Genomic DNA, 14,720 nt, shown 5'->3' with positions numbered 1-14,720 from the left:
GGAGGGAAGACAGATCACCTTTTCTATACCTGTTTGTACCAAATTCTGGAAATTATCTTGGTATGAATCCTTACCGCTGCCCTCTGAATTGTGGGGTTATCATTCCCATTTCACACATACTGAGGCCAAGGCTCAGAGGACCCAGGTGACTCATTCAAAGCCACACAGCTTGTGAAGGGCAAGAGCCAAGGTCCAAACCCATGTGTCACAGACTCCCCATCCACACCTTGCCAGATGGGGGGCGGGTACAGAAAGTCCTGGAAAAGCTGCACGAGAGAGGCTTATCTTTGATTGAAGGGATCCAGGGAAGATGGGCTTCATGGTTTTTAACAGGTTATTGGGGATTATTCGTGATTTCTCCAAGAGCAGCATCCCTCTGAAGTTTGGAAACAAACAAACATCCTGTTGTGTATAATTCACAGCTCTTCACTGTAGATTGCTTTGTAGACAAGGTCTCCTTTCCAAGATTTGAATAAGTCTGTCTTTTTTTTTTTTTTTTTTTTTTTGCGGTACGCGGGCCTCTCACTGTCGTGGCCTCTCCCGTCGAAGAGCACAGGCTCCAGACGCGCAGGCTCAGCGGCCATGGCTTACGGGCCCAGCCGCTCCGCGGCATGTGGGGTCTTCCTGGACCGGGGCACGAACCTGTGTCCCCTGCATCGGCAGGTGGACTCTCAACCCCTGCACCACCAGGGAAGCCCCTGAGTCTGTCTTTTGAGGTGCTCATTTTTAACTTTTCTGTGTATGGTCATTAGCTACTTGAACATTCTTTGTGTCTTCCTCAGTCAGTGTATGAAGCATTGTGATGAAGTGTCTTTTGAAAATCAAGAATGGGAGACACTCTGCACCCCAGTGTGTTATAAAGTCCTTGTCCTGTGGATCAGGACTTCATAATACCCTGTGACCAGGACACTGTAATGAGAGGCAGCACTCTGAGCTGGAGCACCAAGTTCAAGTTCTCCAATGGGAAAAGAACAGACCAGTGGGGTCTTAGAGGGGTTTAGAGTCAACACAGATACCCACAGTCCAAGTTCAGCTAAGGAGGCAACATCAGTCAATGGCCTCTTCAAACCAGGAGCCCCAGGGCCAGCCCAGACCAGTGAGGAAGCAGATGCTGTCTGTAGGCAAATCCCCAGCACCACCGAGGGAGAGGCTTCCTGGTCCCCAGTGCTAGGCAGAACCTGCTTCTCCCCTCGCCTGAGCTCTTTCTGTGGGGATCAGCCAGCCTTTCCCCAGTAAATTCCACTCACCCCCGAGATTGGGGTCTACTGGAAATGTAGCCACCTGACTGGCCTCCCCTAAATTTTCTTTAATCCTTAGGATCCTGAGGCTAAGGATTTTTTTTTAATTCTTTTTTAAAAACTGAAAATAATACATAAGCTTTTTAAAATCTAATTCTTTTTTAAAATGAAACTGATACATAAGCTTGGAAAAAGTGAGGAAGAAAGGAAGGAGCTTTAAAAATATAGTATAAAAGGTTTTAAACCAAATGTGAAAGTCTCCTTCACTCCCCGCTTCTGTTTCCCAGACTTAAGCAGAGTTGATAGTTTCCTTTGTATCTTTGGAGAAGTTCTATCCATAATATATGAATATGTGTAAGCCTTCTTAAAATTTATGTGTGATTTTTACTCCTCCATGTCTTACCTTTTTAATTTAATATATATTACAGATCTTTCCAGAACATCCGTGCAGATCTACCTCTTTATTTTCTCTTCATTTATTTATTTTATTAGGATTAAATATAAAAATATATCAGTGAGATATGGGTGTTCTGAACTCTTAAGTGTCTAACAGCAAAGCTAAAAGTAAGTGAACACCAAACTTGGCAGAATTACCAAGAGAAATCAATCGATCCATAATTAGAGTGATGACCTAACCAGGTCTTTCAGAAACTGATGCAGGTCAATAGGCCAAAAGCAAAGAATAATGACATAGGAGGTTTGAATCACCCCATTAACGAGTTGGATTGAGTGGAAATATGAGGGACTCTGTATTCAACAGAGTGCACATTTTGTACACAGTCTCATGGGATGTTTAGAAAAGCAGGCATATACTTGCTGTAAAGGAAATCTCACTGCTAATCTTGTGGTTGTAATTTCTGAAGTGGCTTTGTCATTTCCCTCTCTGTCTTTCCTGAGTTAGTTCTACCAGTTCCTATTTCACATCTGCCTATTTTCTGACCATCTAAACTGAATTCCTTTATTTCTGCTTTATGTTCTTCTTTCTTAGCTGTAATTGCTTTGTAAAGACTTGGCTGCTTTCTTTTTAATTCATGATGGAAATGAAATGTGGGGTCTAATTTTCGTCTGCTCATGGCAGCATTTTTCAGGTGAAATTTTATCATCCCTCGTGACGGTGGGCTTCTCTCTTTCATCATTTTTCATATGCTGTCTTTGCAGGATGCTGAGCTTATTCCGCAGGACTATCAGGAATCATGTCCTTTCCCCGCTTTGCTTTTCTCAATCATGCTTAATAACATCTGATACAGATGGGTGTGCTTCTATAATTTACTTGACAGATTGTCTGACTCACTAGTTTGAAAGGAACGGTTTGTGTCTCTTTGACTCACAGCTGACCCTGGTAGCTAAATCAGTACCTTATACGTAGTCAGTACTCGATAAATATTTGTTGAATAAATTAGCACCAAAAAAAAAAAAACCAGATCTGGAATTAAATTGGTCATCTCAAAGCCCATTTATTAAGGTTTTAATACATTATTACAGGAAGCGTTTAAGCCAGGAATCTGAGGGAGGAGGGAACCCACTGTTTGTCCAAATAATCATCTCCACACTGACTCCTGAGTGCCAGGGGGAATGTGCTTCATATTAAGGCATTGAGCCCCTGCTCTCTAACACACTGCTAGTAGAATATAAAATGCCTCTTCCGCTGTATGGGGAAGGTTTGGCAAGATACACGTGCCAGTTGATGTAGCCGTTTGGACTCTAAGAATTTTTCCCATAAAAGTGGTCACACAGTCTGCACAGTCGTGTGTATGGCAAGAAAATCTTAAATAGCTGTCGTTTGAGGTTAGCATTCAGAGCTGGGTCCATACACCTCAGGGGTGCATTTGATGACCCCTTGAAACAGGGCAGAAAAGTCACAACTATTTATATTTATTTTCTAAATAAAAGATAGAAATTCAGCTTCACTAATATTTACAATTAGAATGACTCTACACCATCGCTCAATCAGCAGTTTTGGGTCAGATGGCCAGTTAGACACTGAATTTCCAGGGGAAGGAGGACAGAAGTTCCCATCTCACTTGTTGATTTGTTTTTAACATATGACTGCTTTTTGCAGTTTCCGTGTGTCCAGTTGAGTGGATTTCTAGATTATTCTCTAATTCGATATTATAAAGGCACAAACAGCCTCAGCCGTTTCAGGACATGACCCTCACTCTTCCAGGGACGCCCTGGCGGAAGGAGCAGACGGAGGACCTGCAGCGGGTGCTCAGGACCGTGGACAGCGAGATCCCACTGGTCCTTGTCAGCGGCAACCATGACGTGGGCAATGTCCCCACCCCCGAGACCATCGCGGAGTTCCAGCGGACTTGGGGAGATGACTATTTCAGCTTCTGGGTTGGGGGCGTCCTGTTCCTCGTCCTCAACTCCCAGTTCTTATACGATGCCTCCATGTGCCCTGCCTTGAAGCAGGCCCAGGACCAGTGGCTGGACCAGCAGCTGAGCATCGCAGGGCAGCGGAAGTGCCAGCACGCCATCGTCTTCCAGCACATCCCGCTCTTCCTGCAGAGCATCGACGAGGACGACAACTACTTCAACCTCACCAAGTTGGTGCGGAAGGAGATGGCAGACAAGTTCTCCCGAGCAGGTAGGCCTGGGACCCCAGGTGTCTGGGTGATCTGGAGAGGAGGTGTCCAGATCCTTCTCCTGCCCCTCTGCGGCCTGGCAAAGGGGAGAGAGGATGGGGCTTTGGGCAGGACTGGATTCTAATCCCAGCTCTGGCACTCATGGCTGTGTGGCCTTAGATGAGCTGCCTTGCCCTCTGAGCCTCAGCTTCCTCGTCTGTGAAGTAGGAGTAGCAGAAGCAGCTCTCTCGTGGGGTGGCTGTGAGGATTCAGTGAGAAGGGGCCTGGACAGGATTAGAACAGCCCCAAGCTGAGTACTGAAGTCATAGCTGCTCACAGCTGAGGATGGGGACCCTGCAGGTTGGGGGTTATTGGGGGGTGGGGGGGCCGGGCGGGTCTGGTCTGAGTGTGGCTGTATGTGCCCCTGCTTTCCTCTGGGAAGCAGGAACTTGCCCAAGGGCAGATGATATTTAAGAGCCAAACCCTACCAGTATTAGATGTAACCCGGGAAATCCTGGAACGTGGCTATAGGGCAGGTCCTGGAGCCTCATCAGTGTTCCTTTAGTGAGGTGGACTGAGTCCTCCTCCAGAAGTAAGAGGAGAAATCTGTTTAGTCTGACCTTAACCCTGCTGTGAATTTTAAGCTAATCATACATATGACACATACGTGAGCACACACACACACACACACACAATGAGGACACTCAATTTCTAGAGATCTCAATTCCGGTGGCGCTGTGTGCACCGCCAGCCCACACACCTCATTTCTCCTCCTGGGAGCACCTGCAGCTTTCCTCTCACGAGAAATGGTGCGTTCTCAGCCGGTTCCCTGCGTTACCACTGCCTTGGCAGGATTCCAGTTTTGACGGCTGCTGTGTCTCTTGTTTTGGTCCTAATGCCTCCTTTCAGATCTTTCCAGAGTGTACTTCATCAGACGCCTCTAAAATATAAATGCATTCTTTTATTTGTTAGGGGGTAGGGAGAGGGAGAGGGACTGACCCAATAAGTAGCAAGCATTCATTAAAAAAAATCCTGGCACTCTTTTCACCTTTGATCATTAAATGTGTTCACATTTACTTGTGAAAAGTACAATAGGCCCTTCTGTATTTTCGAGACATTTTACAAAAAGCTTGCATAATTGGAGACGTTTTCCAACTGTTCCATGGAGATGAAGTTGGAAAACTTTTATCAAAGCCTTTGAAATTTTATGCCATGCTTGAGTTGGTGCAGAAAACCAACTTTTTTTGTTTTTGTTGACAAGGAAATGAAGTGTCAAGATGGCATCAGCACCACCACAGAGACTATTTTGTAACAGAGAATAATGCTGGAGAGAACACTTAGTGCCACTGAAATGATTCCTTTTATATCAGTTGTTAAATGATGCAAGTGCCATCCCCGTGGCTGCTCTTTGTTGTCAGCCACATCCTTGAGTGGCATGGGGTTCTGGGTTTCCCACTGTAGGACGGAGCACATGCAGTCCAGGAGCAGCCCCAGATACTGAGACCTGGAGATGTTTATAAAGAGGGTGATCCCCGCTCTAACAGCGCATCCTCGGGGGAATCCTGCTGCCCACCCACCAGGAACCCCAGAGGATGACATCGCATCTGGGATGCACCAGCCACCTCCCCCGTCAGGCCTGCAGCCCTGTAAGCTCAGGGAGGATTTGTCGGCACCCCCAGAGCTGGTCTGTGTCTCGGAGGTGGGCTCCAATTGCCCCAGCTCACAGAGACTGATATCTACCACCAGAATGGTATTTTATTAATTTAAAAAAAATTTTTTAAAAACATCTTTATTGGAGTATAATTGCTTTACATTGGTGAGTTAGTTTCTGCTTTATAACAAAGTGAATCAGCTATGCATATACGTATATCCCCATATCTCCTCCCTCTCGCATCTCCCTCCCACCCTCCCTATCCCACCCCTCTAGGTAGTCACCAAGCACCAGGCTGATCTCGCTCTGCTGTGCGGCTGCTTCCCATTGGCTATCTATTTTACATTTTATTAATTTAGAGCAAGGCTGAAATCCTCCCCTTAACCCTAGCAGTGCAGTCTCTTCCCGTAGGCAAAACAGCGTGGGAGGCCCAGTTATAATCAGGAGGTTGCTTGCCGAGCATGAGACAGAGCAGAGGGACTAGTTTTCTTATCTGCTCTTTATTTTTCAACAGAAGTATACTTGATTTACAATATTGTGTTAGTTTCAAGTATACAACATAGTGATTGAGTATTTTTGCAGATTATGCTCCATTATAAATTATTACAAGATATTGGGTATAATGCCCTGTGTTGTACAGTATATCCTTGTTACTTATGCATTTTATATATAGTGGTTGGTATCTGTTAATTCCATACCCCTAATTTGTCCCTTCTCCCTTCCCTCTCCCCTTTGATAACCACAAGTTTGTTTTCTGTGTCTGTAAGTCTGTTTCTGTTTTGCATATACATTCATTGGCATTATTTTTTAGATTCCACATATAAGTGATATCATATAGTATTTGTCTTTCTCTGTCTGACTTATGTCACTGGGCATAATAGTCTTTAGGTCCATACGTGTTGCTGCAGATGGCAGTATTCCTTCTTTTTTATGGCTGGGTAATATTCTTGTGTGTGTGTGTGTGTGTGTGTGTGTGTGTGTGTGTGTGTGTGTGTGTGTGTGTCTGTATCACATCTTCTTAATCCAGTTGTCTATTGATGGGCACTTGAGTTGCTTCCATGTCTTGGCTACTGTAAATAATCTTATCAGCTCTTAATGGCCTCTGGTTCTGGAACTCTGATGGATTCTTCTCCAGTAGGGCCTCCTTGCCCAGGAAGATTGATACTTCATGTGCCTTTAATTCTACCTCTTTAATAGCTCTCCAGCCTGTCCACTTCTTTAGGCCACCATTGCCTCTCAGCTGGGTGGTAGCAACAGCTTTGACTTGGTCCCCCTGCCCCACTCTTGCCCCATTCTGGTCCATTCTCCACTACATCCAGAGGTGTATGTAGCCCAACAGCATCTACCCTTCTGAGGCCCCTTCATACATAGGATAAGGCTGTCCTCACCCTTTGTCACTGTCTCTGCCTCTTCCATTTCATCTGGCCAACGCTGCCTCAACTTTCTGTATGAGGTGCCCCCAGCCCTGCCCCGCCAGATTCTTCCTCAGCTTCCCTTGCTCCCAGTGCATTTGTAAGTGTCAACCTGTCTGAAGCCGCCCTAGACTCTCAGCTCCTTGAGTGCAGGGGAGTCCTGGCTCGGGTCTTAGCCTATAATAAATGCTTCATCAGTGTTTGTGGAATGAGTGAAGGATGAACCTCTGATGCAGGCTCCTTCCCTCGGTGGCCAACCAGCCCAGCTCATTTCTCTGTTTAGCACCCACTGTGCACCTGGCACAGAGCAGACCAGGTCCCACTCGGTGGAACTCCTGGGCACAGCCTCTGCGTGGTGTGTTCCCAGTGTCGGGCACACATCATGCAGCCTCCTGGTCCTTCGGTTTTGGGTCAGGCCATGCGTGTGACTGCTCTGACCCACATGCTGACTTTCCAGGCTCACCCAGCAGTCAGTTGCTCTCTTCCCAAGTGGCCCCCTGCTGTTCCCATCAGGTACCACCTTCACTTATAGGCAGGTGTTCTCTTCTTGGTCACTGGCTTTAGGATCTTCCCTTAGACCTGATTGACCAGGCAAAAGCAGAGAGAAGAGTGCCCTTCCTGCAGTCACCTGTCAGTTTGAGTGGCTTCCCAAACCAGGCCCTTTGCTTAATGGCCTTTCAAACTCAGAACAAAGCATCGGCAGCGTTGGGAAGATATCGGGATCAGATGCAGTCACAGCTCCGTGGCAGCCTGAGGGGCCAGCTTGGTTTGGGAGCACAGGTTGGTGGGCTCTCATGGGGCATGCAGGCCCCCACGACTCAGTAATGCCAGAGATCGCTCAGGTCACAGCCATGTAGTTCTTGAACTCATTTTGGAAAGCCAGAAGTTCAGGTGACATTCTGTGAAATTCATTAACTTAAAGACCATGATCAAATTGGGGGTGATGATGGCAGATGGTATTTAATACTGCCTCCAGCTTTTTTTCCCCACAGCAATATTATTCCCTAATACTATTTTAGTCTCATTTATCTCCTTGTGCTAAAATGCCAGTACTCAAAAATATGTCAAAAACTTATCAGAATATCAGGGTAGCTTTTAATTATGATAATTGTGTTGTTATAAAATATCCTTTTAAAGAGCACATCCCTCCTCAAACCACCATGGAGGTAACACCCAGCTTCCTTCCAGCAAGCTTAATGAATAATTCTGAATCATTGTGTGGGATGAATAAATGATTTAATAATGAGCATCAACAATCATCTCACATTGTGGCATTAATTTTCTAAACGGGATGAGGTAAATGAGGAGGAGGGCTGTTACTATACAGTGGGCCACCATGTGTGTAGGGATGCGTTCTTTGAATCAAAGCCTCCAGCCTCCGAGCTCAGGTTTCCCTAGAAACAGATGCATTCTGTTTCTCCTTTTGAAGCTCAATGAAAAAACCTTCTCTGTATGATGCGAAAATGTTGTCAATAGCCAGTACAAATAAACAGTTATCGGGGCGGGACAGATGCACAGATGTGAAGCGGCACAGTTATTTTCCGTCTTCTTTGCTCTGCCTGAGGATAATCAATTTCATCACATCCACGGGATGTAGAAATTGGTTTTCCCCTTAATTCACCTGATACCTAGTTGGAGTTACAAAGACAGTAGATAATGAAATCTTGGTCGAACCTCCTGGCCATTGTCTGTATCCCTCATGCCTTTTTCAGCAGAAGGTTAATATGTGACCCAGTTAATACAGATTTCAATTTAAAAACTCAACTTAAAAAACAAAAGTCTAGCTCTTTAACTGACCCTGTTTCCCTTGATGTCTCGATACCTTTTCTTTTTTCCATTCTCAACATAGAGATTAGAACTGTGTAGTAGAAAGCCCAGAGTGAATTTGGCAATTATGAAAAATTCCAGTAAGTTGATCTTTCCTGTAAAAGCTAATGAGTAATTTCACAGAATTATAGTTTCACCTCTATTTATGCTTTTTAAAAAAAAACTAGAAAGAGATCTTAGCCCATGTACCGTTATGGTTTTAGAATTTCAAAGTTTTAAAGAACAAAAAGGTCAGGTTTCCAGGGTCTACTTCACAGGAAGAATGAAACATCAAATCCTACTCTAACATCTAATATTGAGTTGTATTGAAATTATTTGTTTCCATCCTGATTCCTCCAGGAAATGGATTCCCAGCTTTGTTCACCTCTGTAAACCCAGCCCCTAGCCTAGACTATCATATAGTAGCCTCTCAATAAATAAATATGGAATTGAGATAAACTTGATTCATATCTACTAATCAGCAGAATCACAGGTAATGTCCATGTTACCTCTGGATTGGTATTTACCAGCTGACTTTTGGATGGGAAATGCATCACCTAGAGCAGGGGTCAGCAAACTTTCCCTGCAAAGGGTCAGACAGTGAACGTTTTGGGCTGTGGTCTCTGTAGCGACTGCTCAACTTGGCCTCTGTAGCATGAAAATAGCCACAAACGGTACGTCAGCAAGTGGGTGTGACTGGGTTCTGGTAAAACTTTACACTAACAGGTGGTGGGCCTTCAGGCCATAGTTTTCCCATCCTTGGCTCAAAGAGATGTTCCTAATACAGCGGGAGGCTCTTTCTCTCCCGTGAGACAACATGCACACGTCTAATTCCAGGCTGCTTCTGATGACCCCCCTGTCACAACTGCCAACTCACCGAAGGTCTGCCCAGAAGGGGCCCCGGGTTCCTCAGTGGAGAGCATGCCTGGGTACAGCTCATCCCGCTGGAGGCCCATGATGTGGTGAAGGTGGGAGGGCTCCTGGGGCACTGAAAATCAAACGCTTGGGTGTTTAACATGTGTTAGAAAAAAAACTATAACTAGCTCATCAAGTGAAAGAAAAATAATAAACGACAGGTAGCATGGGTGGTGTGCGGGTAAGGCCGAACTTGTGATGGCGGTACAAGGGGTGCCATGCTCATGAGGGTGGGCTATAAGACCGTTTACGGTCACAGGTCAGCGGGTGGGCTTGGCTTCAGACAGACCTGGATTCAAATCCTTTGGTGCTACTCCCCGGTGAAGCGGCTTCCTGTAATATGCTGAACATCTTTCTGCCTTAGTTTACTCACTTGTTAAAGGAGGGTACTCGTCCCAACCCCATAGTGTTGGTGTGAGAATCAAGTAAAGGGAGGCGTGTATAAGAGCACTTAGCCCCATGCCTGGGGCGTGGCACGTGCTTGATGAAGGGTGGTTTGTCGTCACCTGGCCCTGGATCGTGGTGCGGGCCCACAGCTGGCAAGTTAGCTTTACCCGGGGTCTGGCTTCTTCCTTTCATGAGAGCAGCGCTTCTCACTCCTGGTGCTGCCCGGAGCAGGCAGCGTCTTCTTGGGAGGGTGTACGTGAGGGGGCACAAAGCACGGAGAGGCACGTCAAGTCTGGGGACGTGCCTGCAGTTTGCTAACATAACTTTATATATTGAAAAAGGGAGAGGAATTAGCAATTCTTTTTAGAATACAAACTAAGGAAGTGAAGCTAGACAAGAAACCTCTTGGCTTCTGGGCTACGCAGGAAGATAGTCTGTGCCTCAGAGTCTGAGGTTTTTCGGGGTGAATGAGGAATGTACACTATTTTCAGTTTTGCCGAAAGGGGTATTAGTTTAAAAGGTTGGGAAACATTGAACTAGATGGAAAATTCCTATGGAACTTAGAGGATTTGACTCTGCATTTATTTTTTTAAAGCACACACCTCACCAATTAATGTGCTAATAAACACACTTTGGAATGCGTAATCTCATAGTCAGATTTTTCTGAATCCAGCAAGTGGGTCCACAAGGCAGTGGCTGTCATCAGACAACACCCTTTGTTTGTTTCTTTGTTTGTTTTTGGCCACAGGCAATGTGGGAATCCTAGTTCCCTGACCAGGGATGGAACCTGCGCCCCCTGCAGTGGAAGCGCATAGGGACTGCCAGGGAAGTCCCAATGCTCTCTGTTTAAAGCGCACTAAAAAATCTATCTCATTGGTTCTTTTTTTAACTGACTTCCAAGTGAGGACTCAACAAACAGTCCTTTTTTTGAGCATCTGTAGAATTCAGAGTTTCTGGGGGCATGTCAGCTTGAGGAATTTTACCCTCTTTAATTTACATTTGGTCTTGAATTCACCTTCCAGGTTTGGTCTGCTGTATGTTTCAATCAGTTCACCATAAAACATCATGCTTTAGTCATTTTATGTCTGTGTTTCATTCACTGTAAACCAAGATAAAAGACCAACTATGGAAGCTACATCTGGTGCGAAGTGATGGATTACATTTCTAACTTTGGACGTATCCTTAACAGTTGGGCTAATTAAAGTTAAAATCAAGTCCTGATAGTAACTATTTATAAATTGGGAATCTGGCGTGTGTATCTGTGTGCTGCCTGTTCCCAAAGTTAAGTCAGCATTTATCCATTCAACAAATAGCCTGGGCCCTGTGCTGGGCACCCAGGGCAGCAACGCACAAAACAGAGTATTGTAGGTCACCCTCAAACTAAAAACTCAAAATCTTGTTGAAAAATCCCACTGCAGCATTTCAAAAAGGAGCCACAAGTACATGGGAAACAGCAATGTCTGTTTAAGTGTGTGAAGTCAAAATATTATATCTTTTCTTTCTAGGTCATGTTTTAAAAATAGCAATTCCTGTCATTTTCAAATGAGCGGTGGGATTCCTTTGTAAAATTGAAATATCCCTCGCTCAGCTAAACACTCTTTTTTTGTGTGTGTTTGTTTTTTCTCTTTTTTTTGGTCTTTTTTTATACTGCATGTTCTTATTAGTCATCAGTTTTATACACATCAGTGTATACATGTCAATCCCAATCGCCCAATTCATCACACCACCATCCCCACCCCCCCTACCGCTTTCCCGCCTTGGTGTCCATACGTTTGTTCTCTACATCTGTGTCTCAGCTTCTGCCCTGCAAACCGGTTCATCTGTACCATTTTTCTAGGCTCCACATACATGCATTAATATATATTTGTTTTTCTCTTTCTGACTTACTTCACTCTGTACGACAGTCTCTAGATCCATCCACGTCTCAACAAATGACTCAATTTCATTCCTTTTTATGGCTGAGTAATATTCCATTGTATATATGTACCACAACTTCTTTATCCATTCGTCTGTCGATGGGCATTTAGGTTGCTTCCATGACCTGGCTATTGTAAATAGTGCTGCAGTGAACATTGGGGTGCATGTGTCTTTTTGAAGTATGGTTTTCTCTGGGTATATGCCCAGTAGTGGGATTGCTGGGTCGTATGGTAGTTCTATTTTTAGTTTTTTAAGGAACCTCCATACTGTTCTCCATAGTGGCTGTATCAATTTACATTCCCACTAACAGTGCAAGAGGGTTCCCTTTTCTCCACACCCTCTCCAGCATTTGTTGTTTGTAGATTTTCTAATGATGCCCATTCTAACTGGTGTGAGGTGATACCTCATTGTAGTTTTGACTTGCATTTCTCTAATGATTAGTGATGTTGAGCATCCTTTCATGTGTTTGTTGGCAATCTGTATATCTTCTTTGGAGAAATGTCTATTTAGGTCTTCTGCCCATTTTTGGATTGGGTTGTTTGCTTCTTTAATATTGAGCTGCATGAGCTGTTTATATATTTTGGAGATTAATCCTTTGTCCGTTGATTCATTTGCAAGTATTTTCTCCCATCTGAGGGTTGTCTTTTCGTCTTGTTTATGGTTTCCTTTGCTGTGCAAAAGCTTTGAAGTTTCATTAGGTCCCATTGGTTTATTTTTGTTTTCATTTCCATTACTCTAGGAGGTGGATCAAAAAAGATCTTGCTATGATTTATGTCAGAGTGTTCTTCCTATATTTTCCTCTAAGAGTTTTATAGTGTCCGGTCTTACATTTAGGTCTCGAATCCACTTTGAGTTTACTTTTGTGTATGGTGTTAGGGAATGTTCTGATTTCATTCTTTTACATGTAGCTGTCCAGTTTTCCCAGCACCACTTATTGAAGAGACTGTCTTTTCTCCATTGTATATCTTTGCGTCCTTTGTCATAGATTAGTTGGCCATAGGTGCGTGGGTTTATCTCTGGGCTTTCTATCTTGTTCCATTGATCTACGTTTCTGTTTTTGTGCCAGTACCATATTGTCTTGATTACTGTAGCTTTGTAGTATAGTCTGAGGTCAGGGAGTCTGATTCCTTCAGCTCCATTTTTTTCCCTCAAGATTGCTTTGGCTATTCGGGGTCTTTTGTGTCTCCATACAGATTTTAAGATGATTTGTTCTAGTTCCGTAAAAATGCCATTGGTAATTTGATAGGGATTGCATTGAATCTGTATGCTCTGGGTAGTATAGTCATTTTCACAATATTGTTTCTTCCAATCCGAGAACAAGGTATATCTCTCCAGCTGTTGGTATCATCTTCAATTTCTTTCATCAGTGGCTTATAATTTTCTGCATACAGGTCTTTTGTTTCCTTAGGTAGGTTTATTCCTAGGTATTTTATTCTTTTTGTTGCAATGGTAAATGGGAGTGTTTCCATAATTTCTCTTTCAGATTTTTCATCATTAGTGAATAGGAGTGCAAGAGATTTCCATACATTAATTTTGTGTCCTGCTACTTTACGAAATTTATTGATTACCTCTAGGAGTTTTCTGGTGACATTTTTAGGATTCTCTATGTATAGTATCATGTCATCTGCAAACAGTGACAGTTTTACTTCTTCTTTTCCAACTTGTATTCCTTTTATTTCTTTTTCTTCTCTGATTGCCGTGGCTAGGACTTCCAAAACTATGTTGAATAATAGTGGTGAGAGTTGACATCCTTGTCTCGTTCCTGATCTTTGAGGAAATGCTTTCAGTTTTTCAACATTGAGAATGATGTTTGCTGTGGGTTTGTTGTATATGGCCTTTATTATGTTGAGGTAGGTTCCCTCTGTGCCCACTTTCTGGAGAGTTTTTATCATAAATGGGTGTTGAATTTTGTCAAAAGCTTTTTCTGCATCTGTTGAGACCATCATATGGTTTTTATCCTTCAGTTTGTTAATATGGTGTATCACATTGATTGATATGCATATATTGCAGAATCCTTACATCCCTGGGATAAATCCCACTTGATCATGGTGTATGATCCTTTTAATGTGCTGTTGGATTCTGTTTGCTAGTATTTTGTCGAGGATTATTGCACCTATGTTCACCAGTGATATTGGTCTGTAATTTTGTTTTTTTATAGTATCTTTGTCTGGTTTTGGTGTCAGGGTGATGGTGGCCTCGTACAATGAGTTTGGGAGTGTTCCTTCCTCTGCAATTTTTTGGAAGAGTTTGAGAAGGATGGATGTTAGCTCTTCTCTAAATGTTTGATAGAATTCACCTGTGAAGCCATCTGGACCTGGATTTTTGTTTGTTGGAAGATTTTTAATCACAGTTTCAATTTCATTACTTTTGCTTGGTCTGTTCATATATTCTGTTTCTTCCTGGTTCAGCCTTGAAAGGTTATACCTTTCTAAGAATTTGTCCATTTCTTCCAGGTTGTCCATTTTATTGGCATAGAGTTGCTTGTAGTAGTCTCTTAGGATGCGTTGTATTTCTACGGTGTCTGTTGTAACTTCTCCTTTTTCATTTCTAATTTTATTGGTTTGAGTCCTCTCCCTCTTTTTCTTGATGAGTCTGGCTAACGGTGTATCAGTTTTGTTTATCTTCTCAAAGAACCAGCTTTTAGTTTTATTGATCTTTGCTATTGTTTTCTTTGTTTCTATTTCATTTATTTCTGCTCTGATCTTTATGATTTCTTTCCTTCTACTGACTTTGGGTTTTGTTCGTTCTTCTTTCTCTAGTTCCTTTAGTTGTAAGGTTAGATTGTTTACTTGAGATTTTTCTTGTTTCTTGAGGTAGGCTTGTATAGCTA

General features: G+C 43.5%; 1 protein-coding gene across 1 annotated transcript in view; it reads left to right on the top strand.

Annotated features, from left to right (window-relative positions):
- CPPED1 (calcineurin like phosphoesterase domain containing 1) overlaps window positions 1–14,720 on the top strand; it is a 116,059-nt gene that overhangs the window by 72,380 nt on the left and 28,959 nt on the right. Inside the window, exon 3 of the mRNA XM_032603755.1 lies at window positions 3,403–3,825. Within this exon, the coding sequence (XP_032459646.1) occupies window positions 3,403–3,825 (423 nt within the window). The remainder of the gene's footprint in view (window positions 1–3,402; window positions 3,826–14,720) is intronic.

Source organism: Phocoena sinus, chromosome 15 (assembly GCF_008692025.1).
Source record: "Phocoena sinus isolate mPhoSin1 chromosome 15, mPhoSin1.pri, whole genome shotgun sequence".
Taxonomy (NCBI): domain Eukaryota; kingdom Metazoa; phylum Chordata; class Mammalia; order Artiodactyla; family Phocoenidae; genus Phocoena; species Phocoena sinus.
This window is presented reverse-complemented; position numbering and strand designations above follow the sequence as displayed.